The sequence below is a fragment of the Caloenas nicobarica genome, chromosome 2 (genome assembly GCF_036013445.1).
Source record: "Caloenas nicobarica isolate bCalNic1 chromosome 2, bCalNic1.hap1, whole genome shotgun sequence".
Classification (NCBI taxonomy): Eukaryota; Metazoa; Chordata; class Aves; order Columbiformes; family Columbidae; genus Caloenas; species Caloenas nicobarica.
In genome coordinates, this window is record NC_088246.1 from 17,062,829 (window position 1) to 17,088,837 (window position 26,009).

The following is a 26,009-nucleotide window of genomic DNA, read 5'->3' on the forward strand; positions in this document are numbered from 1 at the left end:
GTTCCAGTTTGAACCCGTTACCCCTTGTCTTACTGTTGGTTGTCACTGAGAAGAGCCTGGCTCCATCCTCGTGACACCCACCCTTTATATATTTATAAACATTGATGAGGTCACCCCTCAGTCTCCTCTTCTCCAAGCTAAAGAGACCCAGCTCCCTCAGCCTTTCCTCATAAGGGAGATGCTCCACTCCCTTCATCATCTTTGTGGCCCTAAATTTACTGCGCCGCGCACGAAGCGGGCGCTGGTGTGTTGCTTTAGGCGTTAGCAGGGCTGCCCTCACCACGCGTTCATCGAGCAGCCGCGCAACCCCAAGATAAGGACGGTTTTGCCTGGTATAAAGAGGAGCTTGTTTCTGAAAAGGGTACCAGTAGGACAGGCTGTTATAGCTCAACAAGAAGCTTTCACATAGATGTATATAAAATGCCCTAGAACTGTGAGGGAGGTACAAGAAGACTTTCATGAACGACTGAGAAATCCAGCCCTGAACTTCAGGAGCTTTTGAGCATCTTCTCAGCCGCATCCTTAGTGCCAATGGAGAAAATCAAGGGGGACCTCATTTCTCTCAATTTTTTATAGGAATCAGACCAAAGCCAATGCCTTTTAAAAGTAGCTTTATTTAAATTAGTACATTGAATAGGTGCATATAAAAACTATTACTATTACATATATATAACATATATATAAATATTACTATATATAACTATATATAATATAACTATTACACCATTACTATATATAATATAACTATTACACCATCCAAATCTAAATACGATCTGACAGTCAAAGTGTGTATGGTAAAGTCTTATAAAAATGTGTTTTTTCATCCTGTCATGCTCCTCCTTATTCTGCTGTTACAGATATTTAAACCAGAAGATTAGAGTATAGCTCGGGATTGATACTCCTTTTTTTCTACTACTTTCAGCAACAAACCGTAGTGGTAGTGTTAAACAAGGTTAGAATATCTTGCTTAACTAAAAACATCACTATTATTTGAACATTTGGAATAGTCAGCTATGCTTTTAACACAGCATCAACTGAGCTATTTGTGGATCAGTTGGATCAAGTTTCCAGACGACTTCCCATTCTTCCAGATACACACTGGCTCATTTACAGAAACAAAGACAGGGCTGGAAGGGACGACTGGCTCACCAGACCTACTGGCCATTCATCACAGTGTGATGCTTCAACAGAAGACATGCTCTGTCTCTTCTTCCCAGCATAAACTGCTGTGTAATTGATTTTTCAGTGATTTTTCAAAGATGCTGAAAAGATTCAGGATTCGACACTGGAGCCCTTTGAAAATTTGAGCTGCATTTACATACAGATGCTGCTCTGTGTCAGAACACGGTGTTCTCCTCTGTGTTTGCATGCATTTCACGTAAGAGTGTGGTAGCAGAAATCAAAATCCCTTTCCATTATTATTCTTTATGCCTTTTTTCATAATGAAGAACAATCAAGATCCTCAGTCAGTGACTTCTGTTGAAAGCCATTAAGCTACAGATGCTTACACAAACACTGACTGGGGTTTCAGCCCTAATAGAAGAGAAACCTGACCTTTAGGCAGGTAGACAGAATTTCCCTGGCTTTTTTTTTTGAATTAAGCCTCACTGGCAATAAAAAAAAAATAGATTAAATCAAATTCTCATTATGAGACTGGAATAAAAATATCAGAGTTACCACCCACATCGCTTCTGAATTTTGCTGCAACTTAAAATCTTTGATTGCACATATTATTATTGCAAATTTATTATCACCTGTCTTGGTAACTTTCCTGTATGAGACAGATTTTCCTAAGATAATTAACTGAAACCCAGAGAAAAGAATTGCTATAAATGGTTAGGGCTGATAGAGAGGGGAGAACAATCTCATAAAAGTCCACATTATGCTAATATACATGCCAAGAAAAAGTACGATCATTAGACAACATCATGTCCAGCCATCAGGATTTATTTCCTTCTTTCCACAGGGGAAAAAAAGGGTACATGATCTGATCTTGGAATGCTGCCTCCCACTGCTTCAAAAATCTATTCAGCTCTCAAGATATGAGACAAAGAGAGTAAATTTCTCCTTGAATGTGCGTGGCGTGGAACCTAAAAAGTGTGAGTTTGGCTGTATTGTTTGCCATAACATCTATTTGATCAATGCTTTAAGGCATTGCACATTTCTCCCACTGGTATGAGAAGAAGCCGATAGTCATTTTCAATGAGAGGCATCATTTGGGAAAGCATTGTTCTCCCCAAAGCTGGAAGGCACAATATGTGCCTCAGCTTCTCGCAGCTCCAGAGCAGTATCAGCTGTGGTGCTGCTGTTTATGTAGATAACGGTAACAGAGGACCAGAGGGACAAACCTGGGAACTAGAGCCTGAGGTGTTTGCATGGTTACGTGCAGAGACACGACATGATCTGGGGGGTGCGTGATACCATCCAAACAAACGCAGCCCCAGGTCCCTCCCTTGGAGCACTCACATTGGGAAAGAGAAAAAAGCTTGGTTCTTCATCTTCAATAACCATAGACTTTCCCGGAAGGAAGAGACATCAGAGGAGAGCTGGTAGATTCCCAAAAGAAGACACGTCGTCGTGATGTGCAATAGAGTGTCCAATAAAATGATGTAATGTGTTACACAATGTGTCCCCTCCTGCCAATTTGCAAAGCCCAGGTCGACTGAATAGGCAAACCCCAATCTGACAGGCGAACAAGTTTCAGAAGCACTATTGCAGACATCAAAAGGCACAGGGCTACAAAACAATCCCAAGCTAACCAAGTTACTGTGAATTTCCCCTGACTCTTAAGTACATGGAATATCTACATGAACATAAACTGCTGTCAGGAACTCATGCTGGAACAGCATGACTGAGTATTTCTAAGGGCCTTCTCCTTGACACAGACCCAGACTTTAATTGCAGTGCTTGGGTAAAGAGTAAATGAGCTGTTTAATCTGAAAAACTAAATATCCTTGTATACAGACAGTACCCAGCTATGCCAGCTAGACAGCAAGTATTTCACAGCAAACTGTTTATAGCCTACCTCTGCCAGGGAACAATTTTAGTATCAGAATAGGGTTTTTCCTGTCATGTTTCCCGTTTCCAGACTTCTTTGTGAAGTCTGCAAACAGAGATGCCAACATACCCCATTCTGACCTACATAGCAAACAATTGGACTTGTGTTCCTGCTGTGTTATCACCGACATGAATCATTGTCGCGTCTCCTCTACGACCTGGCTAGATGAGGAGCTTTCTGCTGGGAAGTGTCAGTTGAATCCCGCACCTACTGCTCTCACGACACCAACCGCATATTTTGTGCTTATCGCAGAAAAGAAAAACACCCAGCAGAAAAAGGCTCAGCTTTAAATTTTGCTCTTTGCCAGGACAAACATGAGAGCAAGTGAAGCACAACTCGGAAAGCTCTAGCTTATTAAACTCCAGGGAAGAATAAAAATGGGTTCATCAATCTTTTTTAAAAAATAGAATGAAGATGCTAGATAAAAACGTGCACCCCCCAACAACATAAATTACACAAATCTGAGGAACAGAAATAGCTGTGCTATAACATCATTATTCACTCTTTCTGCACATGAGAGGAATTTTAGTGTTGCGTCTTGCTGTTGTCGGAATCAGGAGGGAAAAAACTTGCCGGGAAGGGGGCATGGGGATGACCAACCATTCTTTGCCTTCTCAGGCTTCCCAAGTCCCTGGGTCGGCTTGGCAATGAAAGGTCCCCACTGAATCAGAAAGATTAACTCCAAGGGAAGGTGTCCCTGCTGGGAGCGAGCAGCTGGCAGTAGTTAATATTTATAGTCTTCTGCTGCAATGGTGGGTGAGGTAAAAAAAAAATGTAGGCGATTTGGACTAGGTGTCTTTGAATCAAGTCTGTATTAACCTATGTGATCTGAAGCTTCTCTCTTACCAGCATTTGGAGCATAAAATCCTATCACTTATGCCTAACTGCCACATACTTGTAACCCTATACATGTGGGATAAAATTAAATCAAGACAAACTGAGACGCCCATATTCTCCCTTTATAATTTGTAAAGATAACATGCAAGTTTTTTGCCAGGGCAGAGTTTAGGAACTTTAGATATCCTGCTAGAAAAAAATTATTCTCTCCCCATTAAGAGATATCTTTCAGAGTTTGTCAGACATCCAAAATATTATTTCTGCTCTCTTCATTAGAAACTATGTTTTGTAAGCAACAGAGACATACCGTTCACAGACCACCATTTACTTAAACAAATTATTAATCATAAAGTGATGTTGGAATGCAAGAAATGCGACATCTCCAACCAGGACACGACGGCAGTTGGTTTGACCTTTGTTTTGTTTGGAAAATCCCCAAAGTTAAAAACCTCTGTTGGGTGAATTGAAGCTGGCTGACAGGTTGGCTTTCTCAGGGTTTTGTTTTCTTGGTTTTTTTGGTGGGCTCTTCAGACATAGTAGACACTGAGAGGTTCCGAAATCAACAGTTCAAAAACATTGCTCGGCAAAATCCATCCTTGTTTCATTATGCAACAAACCTCTGCCCACATCTGGGGAAGGAAAGCACCACATATTTTATTCTTTATCTCATCAAAGACTTCAACAGCACGATGGAACAGCAATGTACTGAATAAATACAGAGGAGATCTTTTACTTTATTATTTATCTTCTAGCATAAATATAAAATTAACTGCTGCAAAACATTTTAAAGACTGAAAATATTGCCTACAGTAAAAAAGGGAACTAAATTAATACAACTGAAGTGGGAGAAGTGTGAAAGTCTGTTGCTATCTGTAAGTATTTGCATTTTTAGGATAACTGAAAATGATAATATTCCACACTCCTAAGCCAACTGCAATGCAAATCCTCTTAAATATGGATTTTAGCGCAGAACTGTAATAGCTAAAGTCCTTAGTGTCTCAACAAAACAGATCATGGTCATTTCAGGTGTGACCTTACTGTGCAAGCTCAGATATCCAGCAATTACAGCAAACCCTCTTTTGACAGGTGTTCAAAGAGAATGTTCAAAAGGGAGAAGTATGAATCACCTAAAGAGCGACAGAACAGTTCTCTATATTGTGTTTCTAGAGTCACAAAAATCTCTGAATCTCATTTCACAATGGAGTTAGTAGTGCTTCTTTTTTATTTACTCCAGTGGCTAAATATTCACCCTCCCATGTCTTGGATATTGTAATTTCCACTCAGTATGCTCTCCCAAATCCCATCCTTTTATAAATGTAGTGCACCACTGGAGGATTACAGAAAATCAAGGGAGGAAAATTGGTTCAAAGAGGCAAAGCAGTGTTCCTTGTCATTGCTGCATTGTTACATATATTACTTTACACTACATAATTGTTTTTTGTAATTAATTTATTATTAATTACCATTTACCTAATTACTTGAAATATGAAGCCTTCATGTGTTTGCCCAGTTCTTTCTCTCGTTCTAAAAATCTCTAGCAATAGCTCCTACAGAAGGACTTTAGAAAACCAAACTGAAGATGTAAATATTCAGAAAGAATTTAAATGATACTGTTTTTCAACCTAAGAATCCAGCTTCTAACATACGTACCTTTTCTCTGCAGGAAACCAGAGTTTTGCCTGTGCCCAACATGAGAAAAAGCAATAGAAAATTATGGGAATTGTTCCATCCCGTGGAGTCAGCAACACAAAAGGGAGGCTATGCCTTGGCAACTCATGGGGCTTTTACCTCCCCTGTCGGGCTGCAAGGATAATACCTAGGAGACATATTCTGGGAGTTGTTCCATGCAAGATTCCTGTACAGGGCTGCACTGTTTACATTGACCACAAATCTGTGTGCACAAGAGAGCTCAGCATGGGAACAAAAACCTATTTCTGAAGTCTCTTTGTGAAACAAATTGAACACAGTTTTCCCCATAACAACAGGGGAAAACAAATAATTTTGAAGGGTAAATCTTTTCTCAAAAAATTTGCAGGGAACTCCTGCTTTCTAACACTACTGTGTTAAACAAGTCCCATTAATGAACAGACTTCCTAAACATATATGCTCTGTATAGGTGAGGCCATCAAGTCCAGTTAATTGATCCCTCTATGAGCCATGGAAAAGGCAGTGTGGAGACTCAACATACCCAAGAAATTAAGCAGTTGAAAAAAGTTATATTGCAATGTGAGAGCTACGTTTTAAAAACTACCCTTTTCTTGAATGCAGCTACATTCACTATTGCTCCACAAAATGCTACGGGTCAAATAAAATACTATTTTTTACAGATCAGATACAATGAAAAGACAATGGGGAGGGAGAAAAAAAGCGGGAAGGTCCTGCAAAATAAAGCAAAACAACCCTCTACTTAGTAAAGAAAGTATGAGAAACAAGTTTGCAAAAGCAGTGGATCAAGACTTTCAACTATAAGGATTTATGGAGGAAGAGATTCTATCTTCAGGCACAGGTTAGCCTTGTAGAAATCCTAACCCTTGTTTTAAACAAACTGACCCCAAATTACCCATTACATTTTGAAGAATTTTGTACTAGAAGAGAACCTTGGTAGTAATTTTGCCATAAGCAAGACAAAGCATTTGGAAGAGAGAGCTTTCCAGTGAACATGATGATTTCACTTTGAAAAACTTCCTAATTGTTGATTCATCAGATCTCCAAAGCGGCCCAGGCTGGAAATCATAAACTTGCTTCAGCTGAACTTGGCATGGACCTTTAACTAGTTTGCTGGCAAAATTATTTTTAAAAGATTTTTTTTATATCTCTCTTTCCTTCTTCCAAAGGTGCAAAATCACGTCAAGTAAAACCATAGCCCGTAGCCCCAGAGTATAAACGAAACTGAACTTAGAAAAAAACTTTGCAAGAACAAAGACGTGCTGTTGTAAGAACATGTTTCCCCAATGACCACAGAGCCAGCATGAGCACGGAGTACAGCTGCATTGCAGCTGAGACCCCAGCTTCTCTGGACCCAGAAGTAACAAGAGCATCAGCATGAAGCTCTGCTGGGCAGCCAAGTCGTCTTCCACAATCATGCAGGTGTGGAAGTGACAAAGTCCCGGAGACGCAGCATTGCTGCGTCTCCGGGACTTTGTCACTTCCACACCTGCACAAAGGTCTCTATGCATTGTTATGTTCTTTGCAGATGCACCAGCACGGCTGAGGCTAGCTCAGATTTTTCCACCATGCTCCCCTGCAGAGGTACAGGTGTATTTCTTGCTGCTCTTCCCTCATGCCGATCTGGTAACTCACCACCTCTTATTTTCCTGCAAATCCTTTTAGAAATTAATTTTTAGGCAGGATTAGAATATTAAGAGGGCTCTGTAAGCCGGAGAAGAGCAGTGGCCGTATTAAGGCTTTCAGCTAGGAACAGTAAGGGAGAACAATTCTAACCAACAGTTAAGTGAGGCAGCGGTGGACATGAATTGAAAGCAGAGGATACAGGGTGATGGGAACAAGGGAGAACAATGAGAAAGGATGAACAGATACCCACCTCAAGGGTACAGATACAAATGTGTGCAGCCTGAGGAACAACCAGAGCTTCTTGTGCTGTTACTACAGCACTGTTGGAATAACAGACATGGTGGGAGAGCTCACATGTGGTGGGAGCACTGCGATGGATGGATACAACCTCCTCAGGACAGACAGGGAAGGAAGGAAGACTGGGGGGGCTCTTTACAGGAAGGAGCAGCTTGTGTATTTGTGATGGATGGCCATCTGATTGGGAGTGTGAGTCAGGATCAGAAAAGAAGCCACTAAGAGTGGCAAGGACGTGGCAGTGTATTGCAGACCAGCCCATCAGGGTGATGAGGACAGTCAAGCACTTGAACAGGTTGTGCAGAGAGGTTGTGCAGTCTCCATCCCTGGAGATTTTCAAGGCCTGACTAGATAAAGCCCTGAGGAACCTGGCCTAATCTCAGAGCTGACCCCACTTGCAGAGGAGGCTGGACTATGTCTAGAGGTCTCTCCCAACCTGAATTATATCATGGTCCAAAACTTAAAGGACAGAAGCCCAGGCAGGAACTGTAATTTTGAAATTGAGGCAGAAGAATAGAGCATCTGCTACCAGCCAAGAAATCTCGGTTTTGTGACTGTGTTTTAGCCATGAGCATCACAAACAGATGCTCACCCAGCACCTGACTGTAGACCAAGGCTGCACATGCCCAGGAAGCTGCAGAGGAAAGATGGAGCAGGGGCAGTTGCAGCAGAACCCATTCCTGCAACTCCTGTGAGCACCAAACATCTAGGAAAAAAATACAGCCCTGGAAACAAACGTTAACTTGAAGTTAATGTCCCAAAGAACATTTTCTCAGGGCAAGGAACTTCTAGATATTTTCAGTTTCCCTAACCAGTAAGAGTCAGGGAATGTGAGACTGCACTAAAAAGTATTCCCAGCAAGGAGAAAGGGCAGAGGGGCAAAAATGTGTTTAATTCACTGATGTTCCCTATATGTGGCCTCCCCAGCAGTCCTACCCCACAATATAGCATATCAGCACCAAGTTTTGAGAACTAAATCTTACTGCCTCCCTCTCGCCAAGACATTGTTTACATGTCTTCAGACCATATGGACAAGTTCTCAAATCCAGACCATCACCATAGTCCTTTCTTGACAAATAGCCAACCCTTGTTTTTACTGACAGAACCGTATTGATTGCTTCTAACCATCTCCCATGCGATAAGACTGCTGCCCTCAGGAAGTTATAATCACACCATCTCTCTTGATTTGCTAAGTAGACTCCCTCAAATCTTGGTCCTCCTCTGTCTGGTTCTCTTCCCACAGGTGGCTCCGTTTCCACCAGTGTCACACAGCTCTTCTCCCAGTCATAGCTCACGCTCTAGGGAAGCCTGCAGTCCACTCTCCCTTCCAGCTACCAGCCTTCCCTACAAAAGCTGCCGGTTGGGCTTATTTAGATCACTGGAGCAGCTGCTCCTCCAAGTCTCCAGGCTTCGCCCCACAGCTGGCCTCCCGCTCCCTGGACTTGCAGACATCTGAAATGATCACCTGTGTACTTCCACTGCTGCAACGCTGCCTTTGGCTTCTTTCTGTTTTTTCAGAAATGGGCCTGCAGCCATGACAAGAGTTCAGAATTTTTCCCAAAAGGGACAGGCAGTCTAAACAGAGAAGTGATGCTGAAAGGTGCTACATGGACAGGACCCATGTTCTGCTCAGCCTTTGAAGGACTAGGCAGCTTGAACGTCTGTACACATTTACAAATGAAGCATGTTCTTCAGCACGGCTCAACTGTATAAGCAAAATAGAAAGTTTATTGCTATTTGACTAAAAGCGTCCTGTGTATATGTGTTGAAATTCTTACAAAATCTTTCCTACCTGTGTCAGAGTGAACCACTGTGAATATAATGCAAGTAGGCATACACTGCCACAGTTCTGCTGTGTGCTTCTGGCCCCAATAAGCCATTTTCTTATTAGTGCACTGTAGTATTGCCCATTTTGTTTAGCTGGAAAAAAAGAAAACTCAGAAATACTCGAGTACTGCCCTAATCTTCAAAAAGCTTCAAAGTATATTGCTGGGGAAAACAGAAAGCAAATTCTGTCAAGATTAAGGTAAAAATATGCTCCTTGTAGCATCAGTGCCCAGCTTGCTATCAAAGGCTTTGGGTCAGCACAAAAACCAAGTTACAATAAACTTCATATAAGCCTCCAAAAAGAAGCTTACCCACTAGCACCAGGATTTAGGTAGAAAATAAAGTTTGAAATTCAAGGCTCAATCTTGAATAAGTTAATACAAGAATTAATTCCTGTGACCAAGATAATGGCTATGTTAGTCATTATTCAAGAAAACATTTATGAATCAGAAATGGACACATATTATTTTAAACTCCAAATAAACTAATATGGAATCGATCTGTAAGGTCTTTCTGCCACTCGAGGTCTAACCCTTTAGTTAGAAAGTGCTTTTCCTTGCCCAGTTTTTACAAGTACTTTGGAAGTATGCATTAAAGCCCACAGTATTACCAACAAATAATATCTCAGGGAAAAGAGAAAACACACTTTTAAACTGTTCAGACTACACCATTAGAAAGTCTACACATAATCATAGACCACTGCAACATTAAAGAATCTAAAAATACTGAAAATGAAACAGTAATCACAAACATCGATGTTGCATCTGTATGATAATCTGAGTTACAGTAATTTCTTGTACAGAATTTCTGTTAAGAATAAAGACTACAGTATGTAGAGTGGTTATCACTGTTGCCATTTAATTTTAATGCATGAGTGGCTCTCAGGTAGAATACTCACAATTTTACCTGGAAGATCTATCTGACAATTGCGTGCTCTCCACTTCCCTTCTGACTTCCTTCCTCCCCTCTCCCCCTTCCTCTCAAAACACTCTTTTGTGGCAGATGGACAGATAACGCTTTAAGTTAACAAGCAGCATTGGCTCTCACTGGCCCACTGATCTGGAAGGGGAACAGTCATCGTTCTGCTGAATATCTGAAGAACACGGCAAGAATGGGAACAGGACTCCAGTACGATATATGATGCTTTAAGGATCTCTGCAGAGGACAGATCCCTCTGCAATGGACAGCATGAGGAAGGCTTTGGTGTCACCTAGTAGGCAGCAACTTTGAGGAAAGTGATGAGGCAAGAAGAGCACGCAAACACCCCTGCATGAACCTGAAATACAGGTTTAAAGTGAAGTTGAAGGCCAAATGAAGAACACGAGTGCATATGCAAGTGTGGGTGGGAACCAGTCCTATGGGTACAGGAAACAAAGGAGAGCTGACTGAAGAGATCAGGTGGCAAACACAAGAGCAAAACCACTTTTCCAACACAAAGTAGTTGCACTACCCTTGGAGAGAGATGCTTTATGAAACTGCAAACCCTGCTATCTAATTCCATTCTCTTTATTTTGTCTTGGCACTATCTACATGAAAACAATTGCAAAAATAAATCACGCACTTTGGTTTTATGGGCTTCCAGAACATGATTGGAATGGAAGCAATGGTTCTAACACATTCATCTTATTTCAAACTGTGGTTTCACTGAAAATTGGGTGTTTCTTGAGCTTTTATTTAGCATATCATTTGTATTTTAGCCAACAAAATTCCCAAAGGCTTTTTCCCATGCTGTTTCTGTCTTTTTTTATTTTAAGACCGCCCAACTGAAGGCTACTTCCAAAACGCATCTGTAAAACATGCATTTGAATGCTCTTCATTCATAAAACAGATGGAAAAGTGAAGAGTAAGGAGGAGAAAAACATACAGAAAGAAAGCAGACCTGTACAAAAAGCATCACGATGGAAAACAGAGGTCATGTGACTCTCCATCTCACCATAATAGAAATACTAAAAGTAATGTTCTTCGTACTGTGTGCCACATTCAATTCCTAAAACAGAATATCAGCTATTGCATTTCTGTGCTGAAAAGTCACTTTCCCACTGCTTTTTGTAGACTGTTTGCACTGTTTAACTTTAAAGAGTCCAAGAGGCTTCTGATTGTTTCACTTCCTATTCCTTTTATCCTATTCTTCGTCTTGCTGGCATTACTTTTTCCAAATGGTATCAGTAGAGCTGCCAGTCCCCAAGGCTCTTTATTGATTGTTCGCTGAGTTTTATCTTCCTTCTGTAAAATCCAGGCACTTTCTCTGGCCACAGCTACAAACTTCTCCAGCTGTGGCTGATTAACATTCTTGCTGATATTAAGGTCTTGTTCAAAGGGATTCCAGATATAAAGAGGAGACGACTCAGGTTTATTTACTTCCTTTCCCTGCAGACAGTGCAAAGAAAAAGGCAAAGTTACATATATGCATTACAGGGTGAGCAAATAACAAATCATTTGAGTTATTACATTAGCATTAAAAGTATTTTGACCTAGTAGAGAACTTTTTGCAAAAACAACAGTCATTACTAATCAAGTTAATTTCCTGTCAACCTGACTGTATGACTCCTGTTCACTGTGGTGGTTTCCCTTGCCACATTCAGCTTACATTTCCTTCAAGGCAGAGAACACATAACTACAGCTTAGCCTGTCTTTTTGGCCATTTTCCCCATTTGCTTTTCCACAAACCTCAGACCTCACTCATTGCAACCTCCTACTCATATCTCCATTTGTGTATGGGCAGAACGAGCATATCATATTAACCTGCATGTAAGCCCAGTTTGATAAACTACCACATGCACTTAAACTGTTCAAACCATTCCCCTCACAGTGCTCATTAAGACGTAGCATAACAAAACAAGATTACTGCCTTGGCTGAAATTCCTCTCAGTTCAGTCTGTCTTTTAAGTACCTAGCTATTCAGGTCATGGTTCACTTTTGGGCACTTGGTACAGTATAAACGCAAGCTGTTGACAACTATGTATTTACTATTTAAATGCACTTCCATGTCAGTCCTTATCAGTGGCACTTAGCTGAGCTGCTTTGTATCACAGAACCTTTTCACATCTTCCACCGCAAGCTCTAGCAGGAACCCACCAGCTACTGCTGGTCCAGGAAGTGTCCACATACATGCTGCGTGCACTTGCCCCATGGCCAGAGGATTCACTGATTAAACAGGAAAACATCAGCAGCACAGACATTTCCCCTGACTAGCTCAGGCTCCAGCACGCGTATTATTTTTGCTTGTCTTTTTTAAGGCTTAATGGCAAACAAAAGTTCTCCAGCTTAATGAATCAGCTTCTTGCTGTTGTAGGTCCATCCTAGAAAAGCTCCTACGCCAGTAATCCATGGTGCCAAGTAGGAAACAGAACACAAACGAGAGTGTCCACACAGCAACACAGCACTGACACCCCTCATCCCGTCAGCAGTCCAGCAGGAACAGGTGTGACTTAAGGTAGTTACATTTATATATATATATTTCTATTATACTTGCATACACACACACATATCAATACATAGCATGACTTAAACATATAAAGTAAAACAAAGTGATAGCACAGAACGATCATGTTATCTGTCATGCTCACTGAGTTGTAAGTACGCTTACTGTGGGCTGATACAAACTGCAGTAGGACACTCAAGTGCCAAAAGCAAGTTTCAGAACTCAGTTGGAAGTTTTAATGCAGACACTGTTTGGGTCTGGACTCTCAACTTTAACGTAAAGCCTGTTCACATAGAAGGTTTGTCACAGACTTTTGCTATGACATATATCATGACATCTTAAGTTTTCCTCTCATAGAAGCAAAATAGCTTCTACTTTTAAAAATTGCCTTTTTTTTTTTAAAGGATTTTCAAGAAAAACATACAGGCTTAACATCAGAGTTTGTGCTTTACATCATATCCAAGTAATGACACTGTAAATGTTCTTAATAGTGCTGTAAATGATTAGGCTGTGAGAGGAAAACTCTATTCCTTAACAGAAATGAGTCAGTTTCTGGATGCAACCAATTTAAGTGTACATGGCATGTACAATTAAAAATGACAGAAATTGTTGCTTAGCATTTGCAGTTTGTCAAAAAGCAAACAGATCAATTCAATTGATAATGATGAGAGATTAAAACTCATTTACCTTTCGAAGATTTAAGGAATTCCTTCTGAAATCAAAGTTTCCAAAATATTCAAAAAAGTCACCCAACAATACATCTAAGGGAAAGGAAAACAACAGCCATCAGTAACATTAAGGAAAAGTTTATATTCAATATGCTCATGAAAATTTAAAAGAAAAAAAGTTGATTAAGATTTACATACCAAGTGTTTCTGTATTTTTTGTAGGTTTAATCTTGCTTAAATCACTAACAAATGAGCAATCATATCCTCCAATTACATGTTTGTCCTTTTCATCTGGAATAAAAATTGCAGGCATATTTTGAAGTGATAAACAATAAAACGCCATTGAATAAAATTCAGATAACAGACATGACTGAATTCAATGAATGCTATCGTATTAAGTAAATCAATTTAGGAGTTCACAACTGAACTTTCAGGTTAAGATTCAAATTAAGTGGTTAAAGGTTTCAAAAAAAAAAAAAAAAGGTCTACGGACAGGTAAAGGAAAAGAAGCATGAGTAAATGGTGTATTTTCAAAAGCCTACAGGGATAGGGTACATGACATCTTTGTATCTCTGAAGTTACTTATTTTCAGTAACAAGCCAGATATCTCTGCATACAGAGCTTTATTATATGCTAAACAACACAAACCTATGAGGTTAAAACCTATAAGAAGGTTTCAAAAAAATCAGACTCGAAGTGTTCACTGTCTTTTTCTGAAAAACTTAAAGAGAATTAAGAATATTCTTGTAAAATTTCAGGGCAGATGTTTTGTTTAACATATAAAAATTCTATAGAAATCTGATAGAAATGTTTAAAATGATTTTAAAGTAACCAAGCACAGACCTTTTTCTCCACTCAAAGCTTCCAAGGACGCATGTCAATAAGCAGAAGGCATGAGTGAGGAATCAAGAACTTGGGGTGTCAGTCTCTATGCTTTCCTAAGATTTACTGAAGATAATACACCCTGAAAGCTATGTATGAAAGAGCCAGAACAGCTTGTTTGCAAAGATAAAAGAATTATTTGCAGATGGCCTGAACAGTCTGTCTCAAGGATATTACAAATCGTAAGGAAAAAAATAAAGCCTTTCTTTTAAACATTTGGTATCTATAAAACAATACGCACATCATATCAATCTGCACGAAATCCTTAACCACTGCAGAGACATTTGAGACCCTATAAGACTTGTTAAAAAAAAAAAAAAACAAACAAAAACCCAAACACAAAAAACAGCCCAGCAAATAAATGACTTAACTACCTGAGGCACAGAACAAGCCTAACCCCTCTAAATAGAATTTAGTATTGTATTGAAAATTGATTTTTCCTTTAAAAATGCATTATTTTCACAAAAAAAACCCCCAACAAGTAAAACCTGTATATTCCCTCAAACTTAAGGCACGCATAATATGTGCTGGTGTTGGAGACCATAAAGAAATTTCTTGGGTTTATTCATCATTTTAGAGGAAACAAATGTGAAAGTTACTTCGGTAAACACATAAACAGCTGCCCTCACCTGCCAGTTCTTTAAGTTGGTCTAGTGTTGGAATGATGGGTGGTGATCTCCTTTGCAGAAAGAACATGACCATCATGGTCACTGAGAAATTTGTAATCCAGGTACCAGGAACGCTATTTGTAAGTCCATGAACACGGGCCCAACATCGTACACTGAACACCAGCGCCCGTACACGAGGATCCAGACAGCCATAGATATACAAGAGTTCTGAACTTTTTATAGCAATGCTGAAGAAGAAATGAAAAGTAAAAGACATGCACATAATGAAAGAATGGTGAAGTACCAAATGCAGTGTTTGTTGTTCAGCCCTAAAGCATCGGTTTTAAGAGAAAATGGTATCCAAAAAAAAACCCAAACAAATTCTGTGCATTTTAAAAAATAAAAGAGAATGCCTTAAATTGCCCAAGATGAAATACCTGGTGGTTTTCCATAGTAAGAAGGATATAGTTAAAGGTAAATAATAATCATGCATTTGCACTGTTTCCTGTTTCCTTGTTCCACATCACAGTGGGAGGAAAAACAATCAACCAACCGCCATCACTCAGGTGTGAGGCTATGCAGAATCAACATGAAAAACATAATTTAGCCACAACTGCCTGAGGGACCTTAGATAATATCCCTATCCTAATACATAACCAAAAAAAACCCCTATAACTTCTTTTACAACTTTAAAAAGTAATAAAATACATGAAGTGCAGACACATAATGAAATCTGCAAAACAAGTCAGTTTGGTAACTTTCAAATGACTAATGTTTGGTCCTGCTGAAAAAAACCCACACAATCTGGAAGGTTAAAGGTTTTCAGATGGATCAGGTCTTGATCTCCTTCATCATATGGTCGTGCAAACATTCATGTAGTGTACAAATGAGTGGGCAAAAAAAAAGCTGGAAAAAAACCGGAAGCACGGTGTGAGAGCAAAACTTACTTTGGTGTCAGTTTTAGTCTAAAGTGCTTGTTGAACTACAGCTGCAGGAGTTTTTACTCCCAGTCTTGCACTGAATTCTTCTAAAAATCCACCATGGCATTTCAGGGAAGTTTATCATGTCAAAGTTTTGTAATACCTGGACTTCTAAAATTTCAGGTGTGAAGTGCTTCCTTGTGTGCACAGAGGTTTGTTATTACTCCAAATGACAACAAGACAACACACAGGGTTCAAAACAGCCAAACCATCAGCAGAGAATTACACGGAATTTTGCACAGAACTGCATGCTTTCACTGTGGCTGCATATACAAAATAAATTTTATGTTCAGTATTGCCTTAACAACTGCTGATTATTCTGAAACAGAACTTTGGGTAATTTACAAAATTCAGTCCAGGATCTGCTGACGTAGACAGATCAGAAAATCTGCACTAAAAGTCATATCAAGAGTATTCTGAAATAATAATTCATATTATACTATTCCCTAACAGCAATGAAAAGGGTTAGTAACTCATTTTTTATTATGTATCCTTATGCCAGGGCTACAGATATATACTCAATTGATGTAGGTATTTCTTAATAAGTGACAACAAAACAAAGTATATGCTTTACTATTAACTAAATGACAGCAAGCTGGAAGAGGAAAAACAGATGCAAAGAGAGGTATTTCTAAGAAGCCTGCTCCCTCTATTGGGCATTGCTGCAAAAGGTCCTAAGTGAGGGGAACACTTCAGATTGTTTTCTGATGCAGTGAGTTAATTCAGTATTCAAGATACCTTGCCAGCAAACAGGTGTACGCAAGCCCTTAAGAATTAAAAAAGGACATCAAAATTACTAGAAGCTCAGTCACTAAAAATTAACACAGTGGCGCTGCTTAATCTGAAAAGCAATCAAAAGAAGGCTGTGCATTGCCCATATACAGAAAGGGAAGTAATGACTAACGAATGCTGCCTTCTTTCAATTCCTTAAAAGCCAAACTTATTGTATAGAGTGGTTTTCAAGTCTTCAGTTTCAGCTAGCAAGTATTTCTTATGCTGGCGAAAGACATCTTAAGCACATTAAAACCTAAGCTCTAGAAGTAAAAAATATCATTTTTACTTTCAGAGCCAACATTCACATTTGTTAAAAACATAAAAAGGAGTAGACTAAACAGTTTTCATCACAGGTTTTCAGAACACAAGTACATTAGTATTCTTCCCAAGGTTTTTAAAACCAGGTCTCACCTGTTGCTGACTGACAGATCACACTGGAATCCTGTTGCTTGATGGGAAAATTTCACCAGCGGGCAGCGAGCATTGAGTATCTTCTGTATGCCTATACATCCAGGACCAAAATTATCAAGGCAATCACCAATCACAGAAAGAATTTTCTGAGTTGCTAATCTTTCAGATGGTAATCTTTTCATCTGATATTCCATTTCAAAGGGACCTTTTTTCTAACAGAGAATTTGAAAAGTAAACCGTTAGTTCTGTAACTAAAGAGACATTTAAGAATACTTCTGAAAGACTACAGCAGTTTACAAAGGAGTTTGTACAATTAGAGACTGAAAGACAAGAATTATTCAAATCAGCCCACAGAACTTAAAAGAGGTAAAAACATATTGCTTTCTCTTTTATATTATTTTTCAGTGATTCAGTTTTTCCAGGTTAATAGTGATCAACTTACTGTAAAGTTACTTGTTCAGATGAGGGTATAATACTACTACACCTCACCATTGCCTAAAACAAGTAATTCTGGAATCCCCAAGAGAGCACACATGCTCTGACTGAAAAGAGGAGCAACACAATTAAATAAAGGAGGGGCAAAACACAACCAAACCACCATTAATTTCAAACAATCAGTAATTCTATTTCAAATCCTCAAAGAACAATGTGTTATTAGTGAATCAAGTATCAATGTAAAGGAAAATGTCTTTTTCATTTTAAAAAAATAGCATGCAAATTACTTAATCCTTCAAAATGAAGATAAACTTCTGTCAACTTAAAATAATCCCTAAAATCACATAAAATTTTTCTGACAAATAAAAAAAAAAGTGAAGATGTATTCTGACACCAGAAATGAATTTTCCTGTAGGTCTTTGTATTTTGAATTGTCATATTTGTAGTTTATATCTCAACAAAATAACTTCATACCTATGAAATCTCTCTTCTCTTTATAGTCTCTCTCTGTTTTTAAGCCTCAGCTAATTCTGCTTGCTAATCCAACACTTGGCACTGACTTATCCTCCCTCTTGGAACATGTCATGGGTGAACACATACTATACACACAGCATTACACAGTGACCTAACTAGTCCTCTGAGACACACAGACAGGTGAAACAATTCAGAAGTTATGGACCTTGCAACCTTTCCCAGAAACTCACTTTAGATGCTGAATTTCTGAGTCACTCTGGCAATCCCTGAGGTGACTGTTCCTGCTCTCCTCTTGCCAACAGCTCTCCAGCCAGCACGTGTGTTTGGACATACCAGGACAGAGGTCCCCGATGCCATTTGGCTGTGTAGCTGCATGTTACAGCAGAGCTGGCTCAAGGTGGAAGGAGCCTGTAACTATCAACATCGAGGCAGGTAACACGAAGGAAATAAAATGTGGACTTGGCCAACATGTAGGTGTGCTGTTCGGACCTTCAAGTTTGTGACAAAAAACACAACGTGCCTTCTCAGACAGCAGCTCAGTATCTCTCAAAAGCTGAATGAAGACTTTTTCGTAATGATAAAACAGACACTTAATAATCGGTAGGATCTTCATACACAGCTTTGGTGCTAGCTGAGCGGCATGAAGTACTGATACACTTCACTCAACCCTGTAGCTCTCCCCTTATTCTTGCCATGTTGCTCAAAACAGCGAATGTAAATTAACTAGTACTTTGAGGTAAACTGACTTAGTACCCTAAGCAAGAAGCATAACTGTTTTAATGCAAAACCTGTTACTCTAAAAATATCACAGAACTCTGTTTTAAGTCATTCACTAATCTCCCAAAGTGCCCACAGGTCAACGACACCATATTTGTTGTCAAACTCCACTCTTGGTAAAGAATGCTCCCACTTTTGCTGCTTTTTAAATACACAATTAGTAATCAGTTTACCATAAGACTCAAAAAATGTTATTTAATGTAAATAGGTGATGAAATGCCTGGTCCTTCTCCATTGCTGGTACCTTCTGAAAAGCTGCAAGACAGCAGAAATCAGAAGATACCCTTCCCACTTCTGCTGTATCATCTTACAAGTACAGCTACCTCCCCTTGTCTTCCCTTGTTCTAAGTTAGTTAACGTATGTACACTAGTAATACAATTTGCCTGGGAGAATATCATTATCCCTATAAATCACACTGCCAACTATATGAGACTTTTGCCTTCCTCAGCAGTATTGTCTATTGCCTATCACAGGAGATAACACCCAACATCTTATTTTCCTACTGTATTGGGTTTATGTGGCAAGGTTTTAGTAGTGGGGGGGCCGCAGGGGTAGCTTCTGCAAGAAGACATCAGAAGCTGGTCCTCATGTTAGACAATTCCAGCTGGCTTCAAGATGGACCTGCAGTTGGCCAAAACTGAGCTCATCAACGATGCTGGTGGCACTTCTGTGATAACATTTAAGAAAAGGTAAAAAATGCTGTGCAGCAGCTGGGAGAAGGAGAAAAATGTGAAAGAAACAACCCTGCAGACACCAAAGTCAGTGAAGAAGGATGAGGTGCTCCAGGCACCAGAGCAGAGAGTCATGCAGGTTGTCCTCCTGCAGCCCATGGAGGACCACAGTGGAGCAGATATCAACCCTGCAGCCCATGGAAGACCCAGCACAGGAACAAGCGGATGTGCCCTGAAGGTAGCTGCAGCCTGTGGAGAGCCCATGCAGGAGCAGGCTCCTGGCAGGAGCTGTAGGCCATGGAGAGAAGCAGCTTTTCTGGCAGGACCTGCGACCCTGTGGGGAGACCACACTGGAGCAGCATGTTCCTGAAGGCTGGTACCCTGTGGGAAGTACCTACACGGGAGCAGCTCTTGAAGAGCTGCAGCCCATAGCAGGGACCCCGTGCTGGAGCGGGGGAACAGCATGAGGAGGAAGAAGCAGCAGAGATAAAGCATTATGAACTGACCACAACCCCCATTCCTCAACCCCCTGTGCCACTTTGCGGGAGGAGGTAGAAGCCAGAGGAGTGGAATGGAGCCTGGGAAGACGGGGAGGTGCTGGGAAGGTGGATTTATTTTATTTTTTTATTTTTAATTCTCACTATCCTACTGTGTTATTCACTGGCAATAAATTATCTTAATCTTCCCCAAGTTGAGTCTGTTTTGCCTGTGATGGTAATTGGTAAGTGATCTCCCTGTCTTTATCTTGACCCACAAGCTTTTTCACCTTATTTTCTCCCCTCATCCTGCTGAGGAGCTGGGAGTGAGAGAGCAACTGGGTGGGCAGCTGGAGGCCAGCCAGTGTTAACCCACCACACCTACAAGGCACAAAGCTCTCTAGGTGCTGGCATCTCAGTCTCCCGTTTTGACAGTGCCTGAATGAAGACACAAGAGTTGCGCTAATGGTTTTTACACTTCTTTACAGGACCATGCTCTAACATACCTTATTTTTGTAAATACTTCCACATTAATGCAGATGTGCCCATGTTTTAATGCTACAAAATTTCAACAAAACCAAGATGATCATCATCTTTAGTGCATACTGTGCTTGCATGCAAGACAAAGGCCTCATTGCACCACAGAGTATAAGTGTGCCACACCACCTATTAACCTATCATGTAACCTGAAGACACACAGGCAGACAGCAACCCTGCTGGCTTTTGCTGCAGCATCCCCACAGTTATAAGTCTGTCAACCATCCACTAGTAATCACACCTGCTAGTAACCCCATCCATCACCAAATAACTCTTCAGTTCACAACAGAACTTCTGTTTCTACAGAGGCTGAATACCAGAGAAAACAGCGAGTTACAAAGCATGCTATGAAAATAGACATTTTATACTTGAAAGATTTTTCCCTCAAAATTTAAGAAACAACTTTACTGTTTAAATGTAAAGGGTTCCTAGATGATCCTACTCTTCAGCTGACATATTTGCTTCCATTGTGTTTGATCACTGCAATACCAAAAACTGTATACGTTTGAAGGGATATTTCTTTAAAAATAAAGCATATGGAAACATAAAAATTGTACAGAAAAGCTGAGCGAATTTAAATCTTCAAAAGCTTAAGCCCATTGTAATTTTATGTTTTTTAAAGGAAAACAAAGCTAGGTTTCCCCACACTATCTGTCACCATACAAATAAAAAGTTTTCAAAGTTCCAGAATCACCTACTTAAGGCCTGACATCGCTGAAATCAATTTCGGAGGATGAGGGTTTTTTTCACAGTGAAACTCACCTTGACAGTACAAAGTCTACATAAACCCAAATAATTTTCTTCCTATTGCAAGAAAGATCTCTTTTATCCAGGCTTTTGAAATTTTTCGAGCCCAAACATTCAAATAATTCACAATCTATAGTATGAACTCATGTAAAACTTAAGTATAAAAAACCTGATTCCTGTGTGTGAAACAGCACATAAGTGCTCTGGTGAAGAAATCCCACAGACTGAAGATGCACAGCATAATCTTACCATTTTGGTAGCATGCTTTTGTGTATCATGGAAGTCCAGAAACATGTCCACATCGCATCCCAGTTTGCCAAAGGTGTTGACTGAAGAGCCAAACGGCTTTACCGTGCTGTCTGGAAAATATGCACGTGCAAAATCCCGAACCAGAGAACAAGCCAGATACCGGAGCTTGATATTTTCTTCTGTAAGCTGATACTCATTCAGTAGCATGTACATCTGACTGCTTATCTAGTTAAGAAAATAAACATTGAAAAAAAAATCTTCTAGTTGCGATGATATTAAGTAAATGAAAATATATGTTGATGGATAGAAGATGGATCACCGTATTTTTACAATCTCAGATGGGTTTACTTCATACATAAAAAATATTTTGACAGTTAAAATGAGTAATTTTTTGTTTCAATGTAGGAGAATCATTCACACAAAATCCTAACAGGACTTACTTTTTTTTTTTAAATAGAAATAAAGTGCTTTATAAGTTGTGCGTGACCACTTGCAAATCTGAAATGGATATGGTTCATTTTTAATTGAGAGAGATCTAGAAACCTCTACTTACACTGTCTGCGTGACAAAGCTTTGGAATAAGGTCTTTCACTGGAATGTGAAACTGAGGAGAGAGGTGAACTTGTGTGCCTCCAGCATCTTGACTCACTGGGTTTTTCAGCGTGAAAGTAAAAAGTCTAGATTTAAATGGGACAACGTGATGCTCTGCAGCACTTGGGACTCCAACGGCATCCTGCAATGAGTCTATACTGTTCTTTTCTGAAAATTCTATTAAAGCATGGATACCCTAAAACATTAAGAATGGAAAAAGAAAGCATTAGATAAATGCATACAAGCCCTGAACTGATTGTACTGATATTATTCAGATGTTCTTGGGAGTACTGAGACAGTTTAATATGACAGTCCTGAAGCTGAATGCTAGCTACTGTACCTCAACACTTTTTAGATACTTTTTCACAAGAGATCAAAAATATTTAACATATGCCATTCTTGGCAGTAAGCACTAAACATAAAAGTTGTAAAATCTATCTTCATAACTGTAATGCTCAAGAAACACATAAAAGTTAGCTCTATTGTTAGAACAATGAACAGTGCTATGTAAAAGTTTCAAAGATTTAGTGCAAAACTAGTTGCCAGCTATCTCTTAGAGGAGGTGTTGCTTAGCTGACTTATGAATAAAAATCTGTTGCTCTGCAGCTTGTAAACATTAACAAAGATAAAAACTAATTTAATATACTAATTATATATAATCTGCTAAACTTGCACGTAAAAGGCCTTGACCAAATACTGCTACTTCTTTTTGTCTAAGTCTAGATTTTAGTTTACATTGTTAATTACTTACACGATTTTCAAAAAAGAAATGACTCTTAATGTTTCCGTGACTGGATAAATACTGCAATAGTTTTTTTTCATTGAGTTTTTGTGGGCACTTAATTAAAACGGTGCGTTCTGCTTGCTCCGATCGTTCTCTTTGAACCTCAGTGAATGTCTTCTTTCTGGTATTGACTTCAGCATCTGTGAGAAGAAATGAACATCAAGGCTTTTCTATATGAATGGAAAGATCTAAAACTGATTTTGGTACACTTAATCTCTTCCTCTGGATTAAATAATCGAACAAAGGTTTGCCCTGGCTCTCTAAAAGGGTTACAGCAAAAGAAAAAACAACCAAGAATGAATGAAAGACACAAACATAAGTGTATTTCACTCACAAATCCATACATTTGTAAGAACAAGGAATAGGAAACATAGGAAGAAAACAATACTGATTTCCCTTGATGCCACAGGAGGCTTGATACAAGGAATCTTTGCTTTTCTTTGATTTGCTGTTCACCATCAAAAAACATCACACACAGTCGGATTCTACATACAAGTCTGGAAATACCAGCTATGGCATGAGGCAGTGCTAGACCTGTGGCAAGCTGCAGAGAAAAGATAATCTCTCTCGGCTACCACAAAACCAGCACTTTCACCTTCGGAACAATTCAACGCTTGCTTATTTTTACAACTCATCATCTCCTTTTACAGTAAACACCTACTCAAAATTTTCATTTAATACTATACTTTCAGCTACTCTACTACAATAAATCCACAGATCAGTCATACCTCGCCACACTACTGGCAATCTGTATTGTTGCTGACACCCACAGAATTGACATGGAAATGAGACATGCTGGAACATTCAGAAACACAGAAACTTTTTTCTTGATTGTGTACAGGCAAAGGGGCCATGTCCTGAATTTGAAATCATAATCACCTCCCTGCACAACTCTCAAATTAATCCATTGACCACATCATATCACCAGAGCCTGTGAAGCTGCTCCCTGTTAATACTGCCATTCTTAATTCAGACTGCGAAGCTGGAGAACATATAGTTATTTCCCTGCAGCTACTATCTGCTACAGAATGATTCAACAGAGAGCTCTTTATTCTACGGTTTTGATTTTGAGGAACCCAGGGCATATGGTGGTCTGAAGAAAAAACTATTATCTAAAGATACTTGTTGGCATTTATTATTTTCAAAAAATCTTTTATTTTACAAGTTTACTGTGCTCTCACACAGGCTTGTAAATAATAAATATCCTAAGTATTTTTAATAGCTTCATTTTCTATAGGATTTTTCATCAGAAGACCAATGCGGCGCTTTACAGAGATGATAATCATCCTGATTGCCATGGGGTGAGAGAAGTGTGAAGTGACTGAGATGCAGAAAGGACAAGCCTCATGGACCAATGACACAATCAGGAAATTAATCTAGATCTAGTGCCACAGCGTCACAATTATTTTACACAGGTACACACCAGCACTACTGCTGGTAGAAATAGCTCCATCCTCCACATGATGCTCATACATACTCTAACGCCGTCCTCTGCATGCTGATGGTAATGTCTTTACATTGTCACGCAGCAAACCAGATGAGACTAATTACCAAATTTATACAGCAACACAGGAATTATTAACTGAAATTTGGAATAATTCCTTAAAACTGCTGCATATTTATTAATACAAAAGTGTGGAAAGCAGAAGACTTTTGGTTTTGTGAAACTGTGACAATACAGCGTGATCTTCTCAAGAAAAGCTTGCTATGTAATGTTTTTCAAGCTCTGAACCATGAACATAAGCAGCAGCACAGGCCTCAGGCTCACGAATGCATTAGCTGTGAGTTACACGGCACACCCAGGTCACAGCACATGGGCGATGGACCATCCTCACCAGTTCCCGGCTTCTGCTGAAGACACGGCATCAATCTAACAGCTTTTTAAGGAGGTCCCTCAGCATAATCACAGAATCACAGAATGTTAGGGATTGGAAGGGACCTCAAAAGATCATCTAGTCCAGTCCCCCTACCGGAGCAGGAACACCCAGATGAGGTTACACAGGAAGGTGTCCAGGCGGGTTTTGAATGTCTCCAGAGAACGAGACTCCACAAGCCCCCTGGGCAGCCTGTTCCAGTGTCTGTCATCCTCAGTGAGAAGAAGTTTCTTCTCATATTTAAGTGGAACCTCCTGTGTTCCAGTTTGTATCCATTGCCCCTTGTCCTATCATTGGTTGTCACCGAGAAGAGCCTGGCTCCATCCTCGAGACACATATGTAAAGGTCACGAGGACGGAGCCAGGCTCTTCTCAGTGACAACCAACAGTAAGACAAGGGTAATGGGTTCAAGCTGGAACACAAGAGGTTCCGCTTGAGAAGAAATTTCTTCCCAGTGAGGGTAACAGAACGCTGGAACAGGCTGCCCAGGGGGGTTGTGGATTCTCCTTCTCTGGAGACATTCAAAACCCGCCTGGACACCTTCCTGTGTAACCTCATCTGGGTGTTCCTGCTCCGGTAGGGGGACTGGACTAGATGATCTTTTGAGGTCCCTTCCAATCCCTAACATTCTGTGACTCGCCCTTTACGTATCTATAAACATTAATGGGGTCACCCCTCATTCTCCTCTTCTCCAAGCTAAAGAGACCCAGCTCCCTCAGCCTTTTCTCGTAAGGGAGATGCTCCACTCCACATAATCACTGTCACTTGATTTGCCTCTGGCTGATCTCTACATTTAATAAACCAGGCCCTAGACAAGGAGAGCGGATTCTGGTCCCCTGGGCTGCCCGCGGGCGCTGTGCCCGTCGGTGTCCCCGGCAGGGGCTCCCCGGGCCCTGAGGGACCCTCACGCCGGGGACGCCGGTAATGCCCAGGCGGCTCTCCCGGAGCAGAACCGCGGGCGGCAAGCGCGACAGGCGGCCGCTCCGCGCCCCAGGCCCCCGCCTGACCTCACCGCCCCCGGGGAGAAACAGCCGGGCCGCCCCGGCCCCACGCGGCAGCCAGGCCCTGAGGGGAACCCGGCGCGGCCCGGCGACCCCTACCTTCACCCGCCTCCTCGGCGCCGGCTGCCTGCGGCGCCCTCTGCACCGCGGCGCCGGAGGAGCCGAGCCGGGCCTGCCCGCGGGCCGCGCAGCCGCCGCCCGCCGCCGCCGGGCCGGGGAGGGGCAGGCGGCCCCGCAGCAGAGACAGCGCCCGCCCGCCCGCGCGGTGCGCCATTACCGGGCACAGCAGCGCCGGCCGCGGCCGCTGCGCAGGCGCCGTGCGTCGCGTTCGACGGCGGCCG

The 26,009-nt window shown here is 40.7% G+C and overlaps 1 protein-coding gene and 1 non-coding gene across 2 annotated transcripts; both read right to left on the minus strand.

Annotated features, from left to right (window-relative positions):
• Positions 1-204: 204 nt before the first annotated feature.
• On the minus strand, positions 205-324 carry LOC135986364 (U4atac minor spliceosomal RNA). Its single transcript, XR_010605885.1, has one exon. It is a non-coding gene; the product is annotated as a U4atac minor spliceosomal RNA (small nuclear RNA).
• An 8,935-nt stretch (positions 325-9,259) lies between these two features.
• MTPAP (mitochondrial poly(A) polymerase) lies at positions 9,260-25,942 on the minus strand. The gene is made up of 9 exons (XM_065629733.1): positions 25,768-25,942; positions 22,761-22,933; positions 21,972-22,205; positions 21,419-21,643; positions 17,052-17,263; positions 14,908-15,134; positions 13,595-13,687; positions 13,416-13,489; positions 9,260-11,674 (listed from the first exon to the last, which is right to left on the minus strand). The coding sequence occupies exons 1-9, from the start codon at positions 25,940-25,942 to the stop codon at positions 11,336-11,338; spliced, it is 1,752 nt and encodes a 583-aa protein (XP_065485805.1). The 3' UTR covers positions 9,260-11,335.
• Positions 25,943-26,009: the final 67 nt, after the last annotated feature.